This window comes from Pongo abelii, chromosome X (assembly GCF_028885655.2).
Source record: "Pongo abelii isolate AG06213 chromosome X, NHGRI_mPonAbe1-v2.0_pri, whole genome shotgun sequence".
NCBI lineage: Eukaryota > Metazoa > Chordata > Mammalia > Primates > Hominidae > Pongo > Pongo abelii.
This window is the reverse complement of record NC_072008.2, coordinates 143,036,385-143,058,726: the sequence shown is the minus strand read 5'-3', so window position 1 is coordinate 143,058,726 and position 22,342 is coordinate 143,036,385. Positions and strand designations below refer to the sequence as shown.

At 41.4% G+C, this 22,342-nt stretch overlaps 1 protein-coding gene and 1 pseudogene across 3 annotated transcripts in view; one reads left to right on the top strand and one right to left on the bottom strand.

The window, feature by feature from the left end:
- Positions 1–258: 258 nt before the first annotated feature.
- Positions 259–22,342, bottom strand: part of LOC129053076 (uncharacterized) — a 48,866-nt gene continuing 26,782 nt past the window's right edge. The window contains exon 2 of one of the 3 annotated variants that reach the window (XM_054545133.1): positions 259–1,623. In XM_054545133.1, coding sequence (XP_054401108.1) covers positions 1,544–1,623 — 80 coding nt within the window. In that variant the 3' untranslated portion in view covers positions 259–1,543. Of the gene's footprint in view, positions 1,624–18,389; positions 18,501–22,342 lie in introns of those variants that run through there. The other 2 variants (XR_008518200.1, XR_008518197.1) reach the window with 2 other exon arrangements.
- LOC100440938 (nucleolar RNA helicase 2-like) lies at positions 10,050–12,468 on the top strand (annotated as a pseudogene).

The window sequence follows — 22,342 nt, the reverse complement described above, 5'->3', positions numbered from 1 at the left end:
ACAAAAATTAGCCGGGCATGGTGGCAGGTGCCTGTAATCCCAGCTACTTGGGAAGCTGAGGCAGGATAATCATTTGAACCCAGAAGGCAGAGGTTGCACTGAGCTGAGATTATGCCATTGCACTCCAGCCTGGGCAACAGAGCGAGACTCCGTCTCAAAAAAAAAAAAAAATATATATATATATATATGCACATATATATATACACACACACATATATACATATATATGATACACAGTCTAAAAAAGACTAAAAATGGAAATACATAGATCTACATAGTCACAAAACGTTTTCCCTATTAAAAGAATAGCCTGAAATCAGTCCTTTGGTGAAGCACCACTAATACAGTCTGGAGCTAAGAGTCACTGACCCATGAACACAAACATCTGGTCCAGGGGCAAGTAAAGCACTAGAGTGTCATGAATATCATCTTTTAATATGTCATTTCTGGTCGGGTGCAGTGGCTCATGCCTGTAATCCCAGCAGTTTGGGAGCCCGAGGGGGGCGGATCACCTAAGGTCAGGAGTTCAAGACCAGCCTGGCCAACTTGGTGAAACCCTGTCTCTACTAAAAATAGAAAAATTAGCCGGGTGTGGTGGTGCATGCCTGCAATCCCAGCTACTTGGGAGGCTGAGGCAGGATCGCTTGAATGGAGGCGGAGGTTGCAGTGAACCAAGATCTCGCCACTGCACTCCAGCCTGGGGGACAGAGCAAGACTTCGTCTCAAAAATAAAAAATAAAAATGAAATACCAAGCAAAAATAAAATAAGAGACAACTGGTTAACGGAAAACCCTTTGTGAAACACAGCCATCACAGAATATTCACTAGAATGTTTATAGTATATCTATCTATATCTATTTTTTTAACCAAAAATACACACCATCTTTGTAAAAAGAAAAACTATTTGTGAAAGAAAAAAGTCTAGACATACAAACAATGATGACTGCCACGTATTGGGAACCTACTCTGTGTCAGGTACCATGCTAAGGCCTTTACATATTCTGAAAATGAGAAGTAAATGACATGAGAAGAAACCGAGACTCAGACATCATGTGACTTACCTAAGCTCACGCAGGTAGTAAGTGGCAAAGGTGCAATTTGAATCACAGGTCAGTCTGCCATTGTCTGTGTTATTTTCTCTACATTATACTGTGTCTCTTCCATGTGATATTCTTCCTTTAAGGTCCCACTTGAGCAGCCAGCCAGCCTACCAACCCCAGAAGATGCCCCTCTGGCTCCCCATGTACCTCTTTCAAACCTCAAACCTTTAATATGAAGTAAGAGAAAGTAAAGTAGCTGGTACAGTATCTGAAATGTAGTAGATTTAATACAGTAATTCCTGTAGTGACTGTCCACTAAATTGTTGGAACAGAAAGAATTTATGTGCTTTCTTGGGTTCTTAGCTGTGTTATACAACTTTAAATCAAGGAAAATTTATTATTTAATATTACGTACATGATATTTATATACTTGCTTTGGAAAAAAATTAAGATGATGGCAAGAAGTACTTACTTCAATCTCACAGAATAAGTGTAAGTCACATTCAACTTATCTGTATATTCTCCAGGAATTTCCACAGGGGGTCCATTACAAGTGACATGGTTTTCATCTGAATGCTTATAGCTAATAAAAGAAAAAAGAGAAGGGAAGAGAATTTTTACATGAAACTGACATTGTAAAATTTCCAATTCGTGGCTATTCAGGCATGTAATAGGCCAAAAAAATAGGCTTTCCATTATATTCTACATTTAAAACTCTTTAGGATTTAAAATTCTTTTGTATCCAAATGTCCTCAACACTCAAATGAGACTGAATATACTACCCCAAATTCAAAACTTAGGAACTTTCCCTGTGCCTAAAGGTAGAAAGAGGAAAAAAAAAAAAAAAAAACCTTCTGTCAGCAAATGGCTTTGTTTTTCATATTTCATATCATTCTTTTTCAATATACTAAGTAACCCATCCTGTAATCTTAACTGCATGTCTAGAGAATTAGATGAAGCAAAAATCATATTTATAAGCACCCAAAGATTTGAGGGCCTACTGTGTATAAAGCAGCATGCTTAGAAATGAAAGATACTGAAAATATAATCTACATGACCTTTTTGCCTGAAAAAAAGTATTAAAAATAGAAGATGGAAACAAACTAGAGAAGTTTGAAATTAGAGAGGAGTGATGCAGCTAGCAAATGCCTGGTCAGGGATGTGGAGACTTACTATTCAAAATGTAAAGAGGAATAAAGGAAAAATAGGAAAAAAATCAAAAGGAGAAACAGTGATGCTTCCCTTTTGATTTACTTACTCAGCATACAATTTATCCCTTGGCTTCTGTGTAATGAATAATAGGTAATCTTTATGGAATTGTCTATACATGTGTATGCATAATAAAACCATTCACTCACAGTTGGGAAAATTACTGATGTGCATCTCTTTCTATTCATTTTTGTAACCCTAGTGCCTGGTATATAATATGCCCCTATAAGTGTTTCTAGAATGAACAAATTCTATTTAAAGCCGAAAAACATTTTTTATTATTTTATTTTATTTTAAGACAGAGTCTCTTATTTTGAGATGGAGTCTCACTCTTTCGCCCAGGCTGGAGTGCAGTGGTGTGATCTCGGCTCACTGCAACCTCCACCTCCCAGGTTCAAGCGATTCCCATGCCTCAGCCTCCCGAGTAGCTGGGATTATAGGCGTCCACCACCACGCCCAACTGATTTTTGTATTTTTAGTAGAGATAGGGCTTCACCATGTTGGCCAGGCTGGTCTGGAACTCCTGACCTCAGGTGATCCGCCCGCCTCGGCCTCCCAAAGTCCTGGGGTTATGGGCATGAGCCACAGTGCCCGGCCCAGAACACATTTTAAAACAACTATAAATTTTTAAAGTTATGATTTTTTTGTTTTTTATTGTTTGTTTTTAATTCTCTTTAGCTTTATAACCATGAAAAAAAATAATGATTCTTAAGGCTACAGATCAAAATGTAACACTAAAGAGAACAATTAAATTACTAAGTGATAATCCACATTAAGGTTTACTGTGTAAGTACGAACCCAGTACAGAAAATATCTTCATTTGATATAAGAAAGATTATGCAGCAAAGATTATGTTAAGAGCTCTCACCGAAGTAGAAGCACTATTTTATTATAAACCTCTGGCCTTATATATGGGCTGCATAAGGCTTTACAGGCCAGTTTCAGAATTTTGGCTTTTACTCTAAGTAAGATGAGAAGTCAATGGAAGATTCTGAGCAGAGGATTGAAAAGAGCTGACATTTCCAAAGGAATGCTCTGAATACTGTATTGAGAACAGACCCCTAGAAGATAAGGGTAGAAGCAGAGAGAATGGCTAGGTTTTTGCAATAATCCAAGTGAGGTAAAATGATATCTCGGACCAGATGATAGTGGTAGAGGGGTTGAGAAGTGGTGGATTCTGAAATATTTCAAAGGGAGAGAGCCACATCGTCTGTCAAAGGATTGGACTGAATAGGGGGTATGTGTGAAGAGTGAAAAAGAGGAATTAAGGGTGATGCCATGACTTGAGGCCCAAGCAACTGGAAAGATGGAGTTGCCACTTACTGAGATGGGAAAAACAACAGGGGAAGCACATCCAAGTGGTCATGTCCTGGCCAGGCGTGGTGGCTCATGCCTGTAGTCCCAACACTTTGAGAGGCCAAGGCGGGCAGATCATTTGAGGTCAGGAGTTCAGAACCAGCCTGGCCAACATGGTGAAACCCCATCTCTACTAAGAATACAAAAATTAGCCAGGTACGGTGGTGTGCACCTGTAATCCTAGCTACTCAGTAGGTTGAGGCAGGAGAATCGCTTGAGCCTGAGGCAGGAGAATTATTTGAGCCCGGGAGGCAGAGGTTGCAATGAGCAGAGATCACGCCACTGCACTCCAGCCTGGTCACCAGAGCTAGACTCCGTCTAAAAAAAAAAAAAAGGCAAACAAACAAACAAAAAAAAAAACAAGTAGACATGTCAAATAGACAGCTAAATATAAAAGTCTAGAAATCTAACAGTCATCATGGTAACACCATGAGACAGGTAAGACTACCAAAGTATAACTAAAGAAGATAAAAAGTTCAAAGACTTGAGTCTAAGAGCTCTCCCACATTAGGAGTTTACAAAAATGAGGAGGAGATTAAGAAGTGACCAGTGAGACAGGAAACCAAGAAAGCTTGGTAACCTAAAACTCAAATGAAGCAAATATTTTAAGAATAAGAGGTCGGGTGTAGCAGCTCACACTTATAATCCCCACACTTTGGGAGGCCGAGGTGGAAAGATCAGTTGAGGCCAGGAGTTCAAGACCAGCCTGGGCAACATAGCGAGACCCCATCTCTAAAAATAAAAATAAAAATACAGCCAGACACTGTGGTGCATGCCTGTAGTCCCTGCTACTCAGGAGGCTGAGGTGGGAGGATCACTTGAGCCCAGGAGTTCAAGGCTACAGTGAGCTATGATGGAACCACTGCACTCCATCCTGGGTGACAGAGTGAGATCCTGTCTCTTAAAAAAAAAAGAAAGAAAAGAAAAAGAGATGATTAACTATGGTAAAAGTCAGGGAAATTATTAGCCAGCCACAGTGCCTAAAATAAAACACAAGACTGTAGACCTAGCAAACAGCTAGGTCTAACTCACTTCCATGGCCTTGGGCAGCTTGTTTAATTCTGAAAAAGATAAATTATAACACAGTCCTTGCCCTCGGGGGCCTATATAAATGACCTGTACAGCGATTAGATGAAAGTTTGATTGTATGTACACATAAACTATTTCTGTAGGCAGTGTAGAATAAATACAACTGTAGAAGATTATTTTCTTGGCTTTTTTCCTCTGAATCTGAGAATATGAGATGTGACTACAAAGCATTAAGTTTGATTTCCACATAGCTGGTGAGATTAGCTTCCTGTACGATCACACTTTGTTTACTACCCTTTTAACCAAATCCATTCAAATATGAGCAAGCAGCCTGAGTCAGACCTCACAGTCCATCACCTTAAAATTCTGTTTCCAAATATCAGAAGTGACATAAACAAAAAAGCATGAGTGATTGTCCTCGACATTGGTAAGGCATTTCCTGGCATCTCTTAGAAGCTATGTTTACTCCTGTTATTTATAAATATGCCCTAAACCTTTTAATTCCTCTTTTATTTCTCGTTGGCAACACCTTGTGGAGATAAATAAGCTTCAATTATTTTTAATTTTTTTTTTTTTTTGAAACAGAGTCTCACTCTGTTGCGCAAGCTGGAGTGCAGTGGCTTGATCTCAGCTCACTGCAACCTCCGCCTCCCATGTTCAAGCGATTGGCATGAATCCTGCCTCAGCCTCCCGAGTAGCTGGGACTACAGGCGCACGCCACCATGCCCAGCTAATTTTTGTATTTTTAGTAGAGACGAGGTTTCACCATGTTGGCCAGGATGGTCTCGATCTCTTAACCTCGTAATCCACCCGCCTCAGCCTCCCAAAGTGCTGGGATTACAGGCGTGAGCCACCGCGCCTAGCCAAGCTTCAAAATTTTTAACACAGCCACTAATTTCAAAAGAATTTCCAGCTGACCGCGGTGGCTCACGCCTGTAATCCCAGCAAGCTTGGGAGGTCGAGGCAGGCAGATCACCTGAGGTCGGGAGTTCAAAACCAGCCTGGCCAACACGGAGAAACCCTGTCTCTACCGAAAAATACAAAATACAAAATTAGCCAGGCGTGGTGGCGCATGCCTGTAATCCCAGCTACTCGGGAGGCTGAGGCAGGAGAATCACTTGAACCTGGGAGGTGGAGGTTGCAGTGAGTGGAGATCACGCCATTGCACTCCAGCCTGGGCAAAAAGAACAAAATTCCATCTCAAAAAAAAAAAAAAGAATTTCCTTTTACTAAATCAGACAAAATTGGAAATCTCTAATCATCAGGGAAATGCAAATCAAAACTACAATGAGATATCACCTCACACCTGTTAGAATGGCTGTTATTAAAAATCAAGAGCTAGGCCGGGTGCGGTGGCTCACGCCTGTAATCCCAGCACTTTGGGTGGCTGAGGCGGGCGAATCACTTGAGGTCAGGAGTTCGAGACTGGCCTGGCCAACATCGTGAAACCCCATCTTTACCAAAAACACAAAAAAATTAGCGAGGCGTGGTGGCACGCGCCTGTATCCCAGCTACTCAGGAAGCTGAGGCAGGAGAATCCCTTGAACCCGGGAGGCGGAGGTTGCAGTAAGCCAAGATCGTGCCACTGCACTCCAGCCTGGGCTAAAGATTGAGACTCCGTCTCAAAAAAAAAAAAAAAAAAAAAAAAAAAACAATCAAGAGATAACAAGTGTTGATGAGGGTGTGGAGAAAAGGGATCCCTTGTGCACTGTTGTTGGAAATGTAAGTCAGTACAACCATTATGGAAAACAGAATGTAAGTTCTTCAAAAAGTTAAAAAATAGAGCTACCATATGATCCAGCAATCCCACTTCCAGATATATATCTGGAAACCAGTAGCTATTGTGAATAATAACTAAGATATGAAAACAACCTAAGTCTTCGTTGAGGGATAAATGGATAAAGCAATTGTGGTACACACAAACACACACATGTACACACAGACAATGAAATATTATTTAGCGTTTTAAATGTTTTAAAAAAGAAAGATACTGTCATTACCAACAATAGGGATGAAGGCAGGAGAATCTCTTGAACCCTAGAGGACATTGTTAAGTGAAATAAGCCAGCCACAGAAAGAAAATACTGCATAATCTCACTAATCTATGGAATCTTTACAAAGTTAATACATAGAAACACAGTAAAACAGTGGTTATCAGGGATGGAGAGGGAAAGGAAATGGGAAGATGTACGTCAAAAGGTACAAACTTGAAGTTATGTAGGGAGAATAAGTCTAGAGATCTAATATACAGCATGAGGAGTATAGTTAATAATACTGTATTATATACTGAAAATTTGCTATGAGAATAGATTTTAAGTGTTCTCATCACTGAAAAAAAAGGGTAACCATGTGAGAAGACGGATAAGTTAATTGGCTTGACTAGTAATTTCACTATGTGTATGCATATCAAAACATCATATTGTAAACCTTAAATGTATACAATTTTTTCAAGTTTTACTGAGAAAAAAAAATTATGATATAAAAAAGGAGTTGGAAAGTACCAGTGTTCTTAACTATTATGGGACTGTTTATGTAATGAAATCTATGGACTCTTTTCCTCAGGAAACTACACGAATAAAAATTCCCAGGAGTTGATCCAGGTTCCACATTAAAAACTCCTAATTCAGCCTTCTCATTTTACAGATGAGAAAATTAAGTCTATGAAGATCCACACAGGCTGGGCACAGTGGCTCACACCTGTAATCCCAGCACTTTGGGAGGCTGAGCAGATGGGTCACCTGAGTTCAGGAGTTCAAGACCAGCCTGGCCAATATGGCAAAACCCCGTCACTACTAAAAATACAAAAATTAGCCAGGCATGTTGGCAGGCACCTGTAATCCCAGCTACTTGGGAGGCTGAGGCAGGAGAATCACTTGAACACAGGAAGCAGAGGTTACAGTGAACCGAGATCGTGACACTACACACCAGCCTGGGCAACAGAGCAAGACACCCCATCTCAAAAAAAAAAAAAAAAAAAAAAAAATCCGCACAATACATTCTCTAACTGTTCTTTCCCTTTGTCCATCAGCTGTTATGCAATGTAACAACTTTGGCTAAAGTAAAACAGCCTAAAAACAATGAAGTTGGATTCATTTTTATAAATTCAGGATTGCTTTCCAAAATGGAACCAGCAGAGATGAGACTAAACTCCAGACTTCCTAAGTCCTTGTTCTGTGTTAAGAAAACACACCTGGCCAGGCGCCAGTGGCTCACACCTGTAATCCCAGCACTTTGGGAGGCCGAGGCAGGCGGATCACGAAGTCAAGAGATTGAGACCATCCTGGCCAACACTGTGAAACCCCGTCTCTACTAAAAATACAAAAATCAGCTGGGCGTGGTGGTGCGTGCCTGTAGTCCCAGCTATACGGGAGGCTGAGGCAGGAGAATCCCTTGAACCCAGGAGGCAGAGGTTGCAGTGAGGCAAGATCACGCCACTGCACTCCAGCGCCTGGGCGACAGTGCGAGACTCTGTCTCAAAAAAAAAAAAAAAAAAAAAGAAAGAAAAGAAAACATACCTGCCTCATTTAATATATTAACCCACTTCACTTAAGTTTCAAGGGATAATTCTCTCCATTCTAATATTTCAGGTTTTGTAATACCTTGCCCATAGTGGATCATGATTTTATACATTGTGTGATATAGTCCCCTCTTTACCTTTCTTAACTGAAGAATAGGGCCAGGCATGGTGGCTCACACCTGTAATCCCAGCACTCTGGGAGGCCAAGCCAGGCAGATTATTTGAGATATTTGAGATCAGGAGTTCGAGACCAGCCTGGCCAACATGGTAAAATCCCGTCTCTACTAAAAATACAAAAAGTAGCTGAGCGTGGTGGCATGCACCTAAAGTCCCAGCTACTTGGGAGGCTGAGGCAGCAGAATCACTTGAACCTGGGAGGCGGAGGTTGCAGTGAGCCAAGATCATGCCACTGCACTCCAGTCTGGGCGAAATAGGGAGGCTCTGTTTAAAAAAAAAAAAAAAAAAAAAAAAGGAGGTAGTAATTTTATCTTACAGTTTAAAGAATCCTAGAATTGGAATGTTAAAGGCCACCTGTCTGATCTCCATCTCATACCCAATGCAGAATTGCCCTTTACAATTCCTTGCTTAATAGGTACTATGCTGAATGCCTAATTGTGTTATCTCTAAGAGCTGTCTCGTCCAGGCTCTTCCTACATATGTCCAGGGATAAAGTACTCACTAATTCTTGAGGTTGCTTGTCAACTGCTAGAAGGCTCTAATCATTAGCAGACTCAGCTGATACCTTCCTAATAGACTCCACTGGTACTAGATCTGTCCTCTGAAGAAACACTAATCTAAATCTAACCCGTGTCATATGACAGCAGCTAAATGAAGAGAGTTAGGATACCCTCAATAAGTCTATTCTCTTCCAGACCTGTCAGTTCTTCCTCACATTGCATGGTATCCAGATACTTACTATAGGTAGAAGGAGTAAAATTGCCTGTTTGATTTTTCAAAATGTATGCCTAAAGTTATATAACACAGATACACCAAAAGTGAAGATTCTAGTTGAGAATTGCTATATTTTGAATTAATTTTTAAATCATTGGAGCTAATTAAAAAGAAACTATAACTACCTTTGGAGTCAAGTTTAGCAATAACCAATCTTACAATACCCCAATATGTACCACTTTCCGAAACTGTGATATGTAATAGTAATGTCAGCATGGTTGAATAGGTAGAAAGTATTATTTTTGTTGAATACAGACTGCAAAAAAAATACAGAAATGTTAAAGTTTGAACTTTTCTTAGAAACTAAAAAATATAAAATCTGGTAATAGAATAAAGACAAGATACACTACTTCTAAGAAAATTAAGCTACAAATTAAGCATAGTGAAGAGTAAATATATTTTTATCAGATTGGAACTGCAGCCATGATCATCTGGCCTAAAATTAAGGTGTTAGTTGATTCTATAGTCTTAGTTGTTACAAAGGAATAATATTGCAAAATTGTAAAATTCATAAATACACATATTTTCCTGGGTTTTAACCACACAAAACTGTGAAGTAATACAAATTAACTAATAAAATTGTACCAGTATGTAAAATTCAAGCATATTAAGAATTTGGGCTTTATCTATGGTAAAAGTAAGGAAGCAATAAAAATAGGAAGAAATGTTTCAGAATGTTAGCAGTGGTATCTCTGGATGGTGAGATTATTGTCAATAATGATTCTGCTGTTTCTTTGTACTCTTCTGCACTTTCCAATTTTTCCACAATGAAGATACATTTACATTTCTAATTGGAAGCATAAAAGACAAAAAATGAATTTAACTCTCCCTACCAGGCATGCGTTCATCAGTTCACTCTGTAGTAGCCACAACCTAAAGATAACTATTGAAATTCCCTAGATCAATGCTTCTTAAACATCAAAGTGGAGAAGACCGGTCGGCCTGGGCAGCCTGCACTGAAGATGCCGGGAAAACTCCATAGTAATGCTGGTTTGGAACCAGACACCACAATGAAAAAAGTGGAGACATTACAAAAGCAAACTGAGAAGAAAGAGAAAAAAGAGAAGTCAAAATCTAGTAAGACTGAAGAGACAGCAGAAGAGGAAGAAACTTTCCCCAAAGCTAAACAAGTTAAAAAGAAAACAGAGCCTTCTGAAGTTGACATGAATTATCCTAAATCCAAAAAGGCAAAAAAGAAAGAGGAGCCATCTCAAGATGACAGTTCTCCTAAAACCAAAAGTTTGAGAAAGAAAAAGGAGCCTATTGAAAAGAAAGTGGTTTCTTCTAAAACCAAAAGTGATAAAAAATGAGGAGCCTTCTGAGGAAGAAATAGATGCTCTTAAGCCCAAGAAGATGAAGAAAGAAAAGGAAATAAATGGAGAAACTGGAGAGAAAAGCCCCAAACTGAAGAATGGATTTCCTCATTCTGAACCTGACTGTGACCTCAATGAAGTTGCCAATGAAGAAAGTAACAGTGAGACAGAGTAGGAAATACGTGTGGAACAAAAAGAAGGCGCTTTCTCTAATTGTCCCATATCTGAAGAAACTATTAAGCTTCTCAAAGGCTGAGAAGTGACCTTCCTATTTCCTATACAAGCAAAGACATTCCATCATGTTTACAGCAGGAAGGACTTAATTGCACAGGCGTGGACAGGAAGAACTGGGAAAACATTCTCCTTTGCTATCCCTTTGATTGAGAAACTTCATGGGGAACTGTAAGACAGGAAGAGAGACCGTCCCCCTCAGGTACTGGTTCTTGCACCTACAAGAGAGTTGGCAAATCAAGTAAGCAAAGACTTCAGTGACATCACAAAAAGGCTATCAGTGGCTTGTTTTTATGGTGGAACTCCCTATGGAGGTCAATTCGAATACATGAGGAATGGGATTGATATCCTGGTTGGGACCCCAGGTCGTATCAAAGACCACATACAGAATGGCAAACTAGATCTCACCAAACTTAAGCATGTTGTCCTGGATGAAGTTGACCAGATGTTGGATATGGGATTGCTGATCAAGTGGAAGAGATTTTAAGTGTGGCATACAAGAAAGATTCTGAAGACAATCACCAAACATTGCTTTTTTTCTGCAACTGGCCCTCATTGGGTATTTAATGTTGCCAAGAAATACATGAAATCTGCATATGAACAGGTGGACCTGATTGGTGAAAAGACTCAGAAAATGGCAAAAACTATAGAGCATCTGGCTATTAAGTGCCACTGGACTCAGAGGGCAGCAGCTATTAGGTCATCCAAGTATATAGTGGTCATCAAGGACGCACTATCATCTTTTGTGAAACCAAGGAAGAAGCCCAGGAGCTGTCCCAGAATTCGGCTATAAAGCATGATGCCCAGTCATTGCATGGAGACATTCCACAGAAGCAAAGGGAAATCACCCTGAAAGGTTTTAGAAATGGTAGTTTTGGAGTTTTGGTAGCAACCAATGTCGCTGCATGTGGGTTAGACATCCCTGAGGTTGATTTGGTTATACAAAGCTCTCCACCAAAGGATGTTGAGTTCTACATGCATGGGTCCAGGCGGACGGGCAGAGCTGGAAGGACGGGGGTGTGCATCTGCTTTTATCAGCACAAGGAAGAATATCAATTAGTACAAGTGGAGCAAAAAGCGAGAATTAAGTTCAAAAGAATACGTGTTCCTTCTGCAACAGAAATTATAAAAGTTTCCAGCAAAGATGCCATCAGGCTTTTGGATTCCATGCCTCCCACTGCCATTAGTCACTTTAAGCAATCAGCTGAGAAGCTGATAGAGGAGAAGGGAGCTGTAGAAGCTCTGGCAGCAGCACTGGCTCATATTTCAGGTGCCATGTCCGTAGACCGGCGCTCCTTGATCAACTCAAATGTGGGTTTTGTGACCATGATCTTGCAGTGCTCAACTGAAATACCAAATATTAGTTATGCTTGGAAAGAACTTAGAGCAGCTGGTCGAGGAAATTGATTCCAAAGTGAAGGGAATGGTTTTTCTCATAGGAAAGCTGGGCGTTTGCTTTGATGTACCTACCGCATCAGTAACAGAAATACAGGAAAAAATGGCATGATTTACCACGCTGGCAGCTGTCTGTGGCCACAGAGCAACTAGAGCTGGAAGGACCACGGGAAGGATATGGAGGCTTCAAGGGTCAGAAGGAAGGCAGTCGAAGCTTCAGGGAACAGCAGGACGGAAACAGAAGATTCAGAGGACAGCGGAAAGGCAATAGAGGCCAGAGAGGACAGCGATCAGGAGGTGGTAACAAAAGTGACACATCCCAAAACAAAGGCCAGAAGCGGAGTTTCAGCAAAGCATTTGGTCAATAATTAGAAATAGAAGATTTATATAGCAAAAAGAGAATGATGTTTGGCAATATAGAACTGAACATTATTTTTCGTACAAAGTTAAAAGCACATTGTGCTTCCTTTTGACCATTTGCTGAGTCCCTGTCTCTTTCAGACACAGACAAGCTTCATCTAAATTATTTCATCTGATCATTATCATTTGTAACTTCATTGCTGCTGCTTCATCAGTTTTTCTTTTTGAAAGGTGTATGAATTCATTACATTTTTATTCTAATGCATTATTTATAGATTAGAAGATAAAAATCAAGCATGTATCTGCCTATACTTTGTGAGTTCACCTGTCCTTATACTCAAAAGTATCCCTTAATAGTGTCCTTCCCTAAAGTAAATACCTAAGGGGGTGTAACAGTCCCTGGAGGATAACTTTGAGCCTTTGGAAGTTAAGGTTTTCTCAGCCACCTGCCGAACAGTTTCTCATGTGGCCCTATTATTTGTCTACTGAGACTTAATACTCAGCAATGTTCTGAAACAAGATCTCAAACTTAGCTGGGTTGTAATACAGTTTATACCAGTGTATGCTCTAGATTTGGAAGACGTAGTATGTTTGATATAGATTACCTATACTTATGTGCATTTTGATACATTTTTAGCTTCTCATTATAAGGTGATTCATGCTTCAGTGAATTCTTCACAGATAGTAAATATAAAAGTACATTTTAATAGAAAGCCAGGGTCTTTAAGGAATTTCAAATGTACAAGGTAGCTCCATAGCTTTCTTTGTAAGAAGGCTGGGTAACTGGTGCTTAAATGATAATGTACTCTGCTTCTTCCTATTGGAAGATTAACATTATTTATCAAGAAGGATTTAAGGGAGTAGGGGGCACAGATTTGCATTGCTGAAGAGTATGTAAAAAAAAAATTGGAAATAACCAAATGAAAAAAGGTAACAAATTCATAACTGGAGAGCAAAGAGAAGAACAAGTATGATTTGCATGATAAAGCATTGTTTTAATGGTGAAAACTTCACAGATCACTAATGTTTCTAGAGGTTAACTTCAAGTGGGCAAGCTGGGGTTTTTAGGTAGTCAATGGCCTAGTTCCTAAAGCCACAGTATAGGATCTGTTTGTTAAACTGAATCTGTTGAAAGTTTGTTTTAGCTGCTTGGATGCTTCCTTTTAAGACAAATTATATGTGGTTAAGTTGTTTTGAGGGAACTGAAGAACTTGATGTACTCCCTGGCCAGATAACTCTGCCTGATTTCCCAGATATTATTTCTCTGGGAAACATTCTACATATCACAGGAACTTAAGAGTCGCATTATCTTCTCGCCTTAATTTCCAGAGATTCTTTCTGTACTGGGAATCTTGGAACATACTATGCTAGGAAATTTAAAGCCACATGGTCTGCCTTATTTTCATTTAATTATTGTGAACACCTAGAATCTTTCTAGGTCTTGGTTTCTCTTCCTTAATCCAGTCTTTATCTCTAACTGCCCCTTCTTTGATCACCACGTACTAGGGGATCTGATAACCAGCTCAGCTCCTGACCCTCGAGGCAACATCCTTTTTCTATTTGAACTTCAGTTCTGTCCTTGAATCCTGACTAGATGTTTCTTGCCCTCTGGTCTCAGAATTCTCTTGGCTTTTATTCCTTGATCCATTTGCCAGTTTTATCACTTTACCCTTGTTCCTCATGCTTCCCATGAAGCCATGGGTTATTAGGTGACAGTGTAATTTATTAGATTCTGGTTTTGCCCAAATACTGGGCATGCTTTAATAACAACCGAACCATTTCATGATTTGGATAGGCATGGGTACATTATCAAGCAAATTAAAAGGATACAGTACCTGTCCTTTAGAAAACAACAGCTAAAACCTTGTTGTGGACTATGGATTTAGCATAAAGAAAAATAATCAGGCATAAATTAAGAGTAAGAGGGAAGATTAATAGAAATTTCACTTCACATAACTTAAAATATGGCTGTTACAATAAATAAAACTAAAGTTCCTCCTGGATCCCAGAATTCAACCTTTATTTATAAGTGTATAATGTATTTAGCTACTATGTGGTTTAAATGAACTTGTTGGGCTACCTTGGTAAATGTTATAATTTTTACTATTTTCTACAGATAAAAAAAAAAGAAAAAAGAAACTATTTTTTTTTTTGATGATGAAGTCTCGCTTTTGTCCCCCAGGCTGGAGTGCAATGGCGCGATCTCTGCTCATTGCAACCTCCACCTCCCGGGTTCAAGCAATTCTCTTGCCTCAGCCTCCCGAGTAGCTGGGATTACAGGAGCCTGCCACCATGCCCAGCTAATTTTTGTATTTTTAGTAGAGACGGGGTTTCACCATGTTGGCCAGGCTGGTCTCAAACTCCTGACCTCAGATGATCCACTGGCCTCGGACTCCCAAAGTGCTGGGATTACAGGTGTGAGCCACCACGCCCGGCAAAATATTTTCTAATTTAAGTTGTGTAGTGGTTTCTCTACAGTTGTACATAAATGTTTTTGCTATAAAATGAACTAATGTATAAAATACTACTCCATACCATAATAAAGATAGTAATACTTTGAAAAACAAACAAAAAATCAAAGTTCATACAAATCACTCAGGGGTCTTGCTACAATGTAGATTGATTCATTAGATCCGAAATGAGGCCTGAGATTCTGTATGCCAGATGATATCAATGCTGCTGATCTCAGAACACACTTTAAGAACTATTCCTCCAGGCCAGGCGCGGTGGCTCACACCTGTAATCCCATAACTTTGGAAGGCCGAGGCAGGCAGATCACCTGAGGTCAGGAGTTCGAGACCAGCCTGACCAATATGACGAAACCCCGTCTCTACCAAAAATACAAAAATTAGCCGGGCATGTTGGCACATGCTTGTAATCCTAGCTACTTGGGGGGCTGAGACAGGAGAATCGCTTGAACCTGGGAGGCAGAGGTTGCGGTCAGCCAAGATCACGTCGCTACACTCCAGCCTGGGCAACAAGAGCAAAACTCCGTCTAAAAAAAAAAAAACTTTGCTCCAGTTCAAAAGAACTCTTCGGCTGTTCTTTTTTGGTGGGAGTGGTTAAAGAAGAGTGAACAACTATTTTTCCATGGGGATTTGAGGATAGTTTTGCAATAAGAGTTGTTATGGGTTGTATTGTGTTCCCTAAAGAGATGTTGAAGTTTTAATTTCCAGTACCTATGAATGTGACCTTATTTGGAAATAGGATATTTGTAGATACAATCGTGTTAAGATGAAGCTGTTAGGGTTGGTCCTAATCCAATATTGTTGCTGCCTTTCTAAGAAGAGAAAAAGACCATGTGAAAATAGAGACATAAGGCCGGGCGTGGTGGCTTACATCTTTAATCCTAGCACTTTGGAAGGCTAAGGCGGGTGGATCACTTGAGGTAAAGAGTTCGACACCAGCCTGGCCAGCATGGTAAAACCTCGTCTCTACTAAAAATACAAAAATTAGCCAGGTGTGGCATTGGGCACCTATAATCCCAGCTACTCAGGAGGCTGAGGCAGGAGAATCACTTGAACCTGGGGGACGGAGGTTGCAGTGAGCCAAGATCACACCACTTCACTCCAGCCTGGGCGAAAGAGTGAAACTCCATCTCAAAAAAAAAAAAAAAAAAAAAAAAAGAAAATAGAGACATACAGTGCCCACATGACAACAGAGGCAGAGTTTGGAATGATGCAGCTGCAAGCTGAGGAACACCAAGGATTGCTGGCCATCACCAGAAGCTAGGAAGGAGGCACTGAACAGTCTCCCTCAGAGCTCTCAGAAGGAATCAACCCTGCCAACACCTTGGTTTCAGACTTCTAGCCTCCAGAACTGCAAAGTGACAAATTCCCATTGTTTTTGGTTGTTTTGTTTTTTGTTTGTCTTTTGAGACGGAGTCTCGCTCTGTCGCCCAGACTGGAGTGCAGTGGCGTGATCTCGGCTCACTGCAACCTCTGCTTCCCAGGTTCAAGCAATTCTTCTGCCTCAGCCTCCCGAGTAGCTGGAACTACAGGCGCGTGCCACCACACCCAGCTAATTTTTGTATTTTTAGTAAAGACGGGGTTTCACCATATTGGCCAGGCTGGTCTTGAACTCCTGACTTCGTGATCCGCCCGCCTCTTCCTCCCAAAGTGCTGGAATTACAGGTGTAAGCCACCGTGCCCGGCCTTAAATTCCCATTGTTTAAGCCACCCAATTTGTGGTATTTTGTTATGGCAGCCCTAGCAAAATAATTAATACCAGGGTTAAAAATATAACCATTGGCCGGATACAGTGGCTTATGTCTGTAATCCCAACACTTTGGGAAGCTGAGGAGGGAGAACTGCTTCAGCCCAGGAGTCCAAGACCAGCCTAGGCAACAAAGCAAGACCCTATCTCCACAAAAAAATTAAAAATTAGCCAGGTGTGGTGATGCACACCTGTAGTCCCAGCTACTTGGGAGGATGAAGTAGGAGGATCGCTTAGAGCCAGGAGATAGAGGCTGCGGTGAGCTGTGATCGTGCCACACTGCACTCCAGCCTGGGTGACACAGTGAGACACTCTCTCTCTATATATATATATGACTTGCAATCAGTGAGCTATTTACTAGCTATATGACCATAAACACATCATTTAAGTCTCAGTCTCTTCATTTTATTTATTTATTTTTATTTATTTATTTATTTTTTTTTTTTTTTTTTTTTGAGACAGAGTCTCACTGTCTCCCAGGCTGGAGTGCAGTGGCGCGATCTCGGCTCACTGTAAGCTCCGCCTCCCGGGTTCACGCCATTCTCCTGCCTCAGCCTCCTGAGTAGCTGGGACTACAGGCACCTGCCACCACGCCCAGCTAATTTTTTCTATTTTTAGTAGAGACAGGGTTTCACCGCATTAGCCAGGATGGTTCTTGATCTCCTGACCTCGTGATCCGCCCGTCTCCGCCTCCCAAAGTGCCGGGATTACAGGCGTGAGCCACCGCGCCCAGCAGTTTCTTCATTTTAAAAAGAGGGACAATAAATATAATTGCTCACAGGATTGCTGAGACAATTAGAATAATGCATGTAAAGTACTTAGTAGAATGCTTGATATAGGAAACCTTCAATACATGTTAACTTATATGTCACCCAGGCCTTCAATCCTTAGAAAATGAGTACAGCTGAGTGTGGTGGCTCATGCCTGTAATCCCAGCACTTTGGGAGGCCGAGGAGTTGAGACCAGCAAAACACCGTCTCTACTAAAAAATAAAAATAACAATAATAATAATACGAAAATTCGCTGGGTGCGGTGGCTCATGCCTGTAATCCCAGCACTTTGGGAGACCGAAGTGGGCAGATCACTTGAGGTCAGGCGTTCAAGACCAGCCTGGCCAACATGGTGAAACCCCTTCTCTACTAAAAATATAAAAATGACCTGGGCGCAGTGGCACGTGCCTGTAGTCCCAGCTACTCAGGAGGCTGATGCTGGAGAATTTCTTGAACCCAGGAGGCAGAGGTTGCAGTGAGCCAAGATCGTGCCACTGCCCTCCAGCCTGGGCAACAAAAGGAGACTCCATCTCAAAAAAAAAAAAAAAAAAAGTACAAACGAGCCTTGACAATTACCCACATTGAGTAATCTACAATATATAGAGCTCTTGAGATTAAGAATTATGGCTCTGCAAATAAATTTGCAGAAGTAAATTCTGCAAATCTCAGAATTTAGGGTGATAGCCCTGAAGGAATTTTGGAGATCATTTAATACAGTAATGATAAAGGAGAAGGGAAGAGTGATCATGTGAGAGTGTGTCCAAATCAGCTTGAAGTGGGAAGTAAATACTCCTCACTAAAGCACTATGTGTAACTGCTAAAAACTAGAAACAACCAACAAGCTCTATCAATCCAGTTAAATAAATTATTGTATAACCACACTGAGAAATAAAATACAACTAGTAGATTTGCATACACTAGTATGAAAGTATATCCATACTACTAGAGAGAAAAAGCACAGCATAGTGGTTAGAGATATAGATCCATAGTCAACCTACCTATATTCGGCTGGGCACAGTGGCTCACAGCTGTAATCCCAGCACTTTGGGAGGCCGAGGGGGGCAGATCACACGAGGTCAGGAGTTTGAGACCAGCCTGGCCAACATGGCAAAACCTTGTCTCCAATAAAAATACAAAAATTAGTCGGGCGTGGTGGCATCACCTGTAATCCCAGCTACTCAGAAGGCTGAGACGGGAGAATCGCTTCAACCTAGGAAGCAGAGGTTGCAGTGAGCCGAGATTGCGCCACTGCACTCCAGCCTGGGTGACAAAGCAAGACTCCATCTCAATTTTTTAAAAAAAGGCCAGGCGTGGTGGCTCACGCCTGTAATCCCAGCACGTTGGGAGGCTGAGGCGGGCAGATCACAAGGTCAGGAGTTCAAGACAAGCCTGACCAATATGGTGAAACCCTATCTCTACTAAAAATACAAAATAATAAGCCAAGCATGGTGGCACATGCCTGTAATCCTAGCTACTCGGGAGGCTGAGGCAGAAGAATCATTTGAACCCGGGAGGCAGAGGTTGCAGTGAGTGAGATCACACCACTGCACTCCAGCCTGGGTGACAGAGAGACTAGGTCTAAAAAAAAAACAAGAAAAAAATAAAACTACCTATATTCAAAGCTCAGGTATGTTCTTACTAGCTTGTGTGATCTTTGCCACGTTGTAACCTCTCAGTGTATCAGTTTCTGTACCTGTAATGTAAAGATGATAACAGTACCCACAGGATGCTGTGAGGATTAAATCAACTCAGGCAAAGTATATCAACCACTGCTCGGCATAAACTAAGTACTCAATGTAATAGGTAAAGGTCCTTCAGTATCTGGATCCCACCTATCTCTCCAGACTCATCGCACGCGACAGCCTCTGCTTCTAACCTGCTAAATTACTAAAGAGAATTCTGTACTGTGTTCTCACAGCACTCAGCTCATATCTCTATTGTCACTTACATCAAATTGTGGTTGGTGTATTTACACATTTATATCCCGTAGTAAACTGTGTTCCCCAGTACATCACAAAATTAAGAACTCTGTGTGGGTCATTCTAAGGAAGGAGACCACTACTACTCCTGCTGCCCTCCTCCCGCCACCTTGCCTAGTTCACAAGACAGGAGAAAAGAGAAAGCAAAAAGTTGGAAACAAACAAAAGTAAGATAAATAGCCAGACAACCTTGGCACCACCACCCGGCCCTAGGAGTTAAAAAAGTAATAATAATAACATCAACCCCTGACCTAAACTACTTGTGTTATCTGTAAATTCCTGACATTGTATGAAAAAGTATTGCAAAACTTTCTATTCTGTTAGCTGATGCATGTAGCCCCCAGTCACGTTCCCCACAATTGCTCAATTTATCATGACCTTTTCATGCAGACCTCTTAGAGTTGTAAGCTTTTAAAAAGGCCAAGAATTTATTTTTCAGGGAGCTTGGCTCTTAAGACACAAGTCTGCCGATGCTCCCGGCTGACTAAACCTCTTCCTTCTTTAATCTGGTGCCTGAGGGGTTTTGTCTGCAGCTTGTCCTGCTACATTTCTTGGTTCCCTGACCGGGAAGCGAGGTGATTAATGGTCGGTCGAGGCAGCCCCTTAGGCAGCTTATGCCTGCCCTGTAGAGCATCCCTGCGGGGGACTCCAGCCAGCTTGAGCGATGCAGATCCTGATGAGCGCTCCCAGGCAGGCATTTGCCCCGGTGGAACGCCTCATCAGAGCAGTGCATGGCAGGCCCACACGAAGCATCAACGCAGTGGCTGAACACTGGGAAGGAACTGGCACTTTAAGTCTGGACATCTGAAACTTGGTAAGACTGGTCTTTGGAACTTGCCCACTCCATTTGAGCGGAAGCATGGCATGATCACCCACGGCATGCCTATACCGGCACTTTGGGTTTTGTTTTTGACCTGACTTGGATTGCTTGATAATTTGGTTTTAATTTTGATTTTGACTTGACTTGAATTGCTTGATAAACAGGCGTGCCTTTATTGGCACTTTGGTTTTGGTTCTGATTTTGACTTGGCTTAAATTGCTTGATGAACAGAGGTGCCTTTAACGACACTTTGGTTTTAGTTTTGATTTTGATTTAGTGTGAATTAGAAGAGTGAGTGACCCTTTACCCTCTCCTTCTTGTAGTATGAATGTTGTTTTGTCTTGAGAGAAAAATAGGTCAGACACAAAGTAAGCCCACTCCGCTAGAAACTGTGTTAAAAAAAATTTCAAGAAAAGAAAAATAAAAGGAAAGTAATCAAATCATCAAAACTTACTCTATTAAAATGCATGTTACAGAACCTTAAGAAAGGTTTTGCAGGGGATTATAGAGTTAACCCCCCAGAGGTTAAGAACTCTGGGTGAATTAGAATTGCCCTCTTTTGGTGTTGGATGGCCCACCAAAGGAACTACAGACAGGCAACAATTGGCCATGTATTTAAGGTGGTGACAGGGGTTGGAGGACAGCCAGTGTACCTAGATCAATTCCTTTATATTGACTCATGGTTAAATATGATATAGACAAAATTGGCATAAATTTAGCCCTGTTTAACAGCTTATTGCAAAAAAAGCCAAAAGTAAAAGTAAGAGCAGCTTCGCCAGCAGACACAGAGTTAAAAAGGGAGTCCCAGAAACAGCAAGAGAAGCCAGTTTTGCAGAAGCCGCCAGAGGTAACAGAAATTCTTTCTCCATATGTCCCAGCCTACCCCCCTTTACCGAGGCCAACAGCCCCCTCAGAAACCAGATTCAGGAGCTAACACACCCCAGGTCTCACCTCGAAGGGGAGGATCGGAGCCTCGAGAGGCCAAGGAAGGAAGTCAAGACAGTCAAGTGGGCCGTCTCAGATCTGGTCTTGCTCGAGCTATGCAAATGCCTCTCAGGGAGAGGTGAGGACCTGTCTATTATAATGACTAGGCCCACATCCAGGGGGACAACAGACTTTCATCTATCAGCCCTTTTCAACCATTGATCTACTAAACTGGAAACACTGTGAACCCGCCACCTTGCTCTCGGCAACTAGAGCCCTGTTGAGCATAACTGTGTAGAGGTGTTGGACTCAAGTTTACTCTAGCAGACCTGACCTCCAGGACCAGCCTTGGGCATCAGTAGACTGGGAGCTATACGTGGATGGGAACAGCTTCATCAACCCACAAGGAGACAGATGTGCAGGATACAAGGTGATAACCCTGGACACTGTCACTAAGCTGAGCTCACTGCTTTAATTCAGACCTTAGAACTCAGTGAAGGTAAGACTGTAAACATTTACATGTGACTCTCCGTATGCCTGTTTAACCCTCCAAGTGCATGGATAATTATATAAATAAAAGAGCCTGTTAAACTCTAGGAAAAAGAGGAAAAAGACCCAGAGAATGCAACTCAGCTTCAGCGTTTGCAGAGATACTAAGAAGCACTTCTGCAGAGGCAAACAGTTGGTAGAAAAAAAGCAATTAATATAAAAAAGATTTCAGAAGTGCTTCAAGGAGCTGACAAGAGCCTAAATCAGTTTTATAAGAGACTCTATAAAGCATTCTGGCTTTATACCCCATTTAACCCTGAGGCTGCTGAAAAATCAGTATATAGTGAATACTTCATTTGTAAAGCAAGCCCAGGGTAACATCAAGCAGAAGCTGCAGGCATGAATACCACCCAGTCTATAAAAGTGGCTACCAAGGTGTATGTTAACTGGGACCAAGGAACAAAACGGGCAAGAGCAAAAGCAACAATCGCGGCAGCTAGGCACGCCAAGGATTAAGTCCCTCCCTCTCTCCAGCGCCCGGCTCTATCTAAAAAAGGAAGGAGCCAGGGACTGGCACTGGGAAAAGAGCAAAAGAAAAAGAAAGACTAAGACTAAGTGTGAAAAACAGAATCAGAAGTAAACAAGAGAGACAGACAGCATTGCGTGGGGGCAGGGCCCATGCTGTTGCCTGGCCCTGCCAGCTGGCCGTAGGAGCAGGAGAACTCAGGAAGGAAAAAATAAATA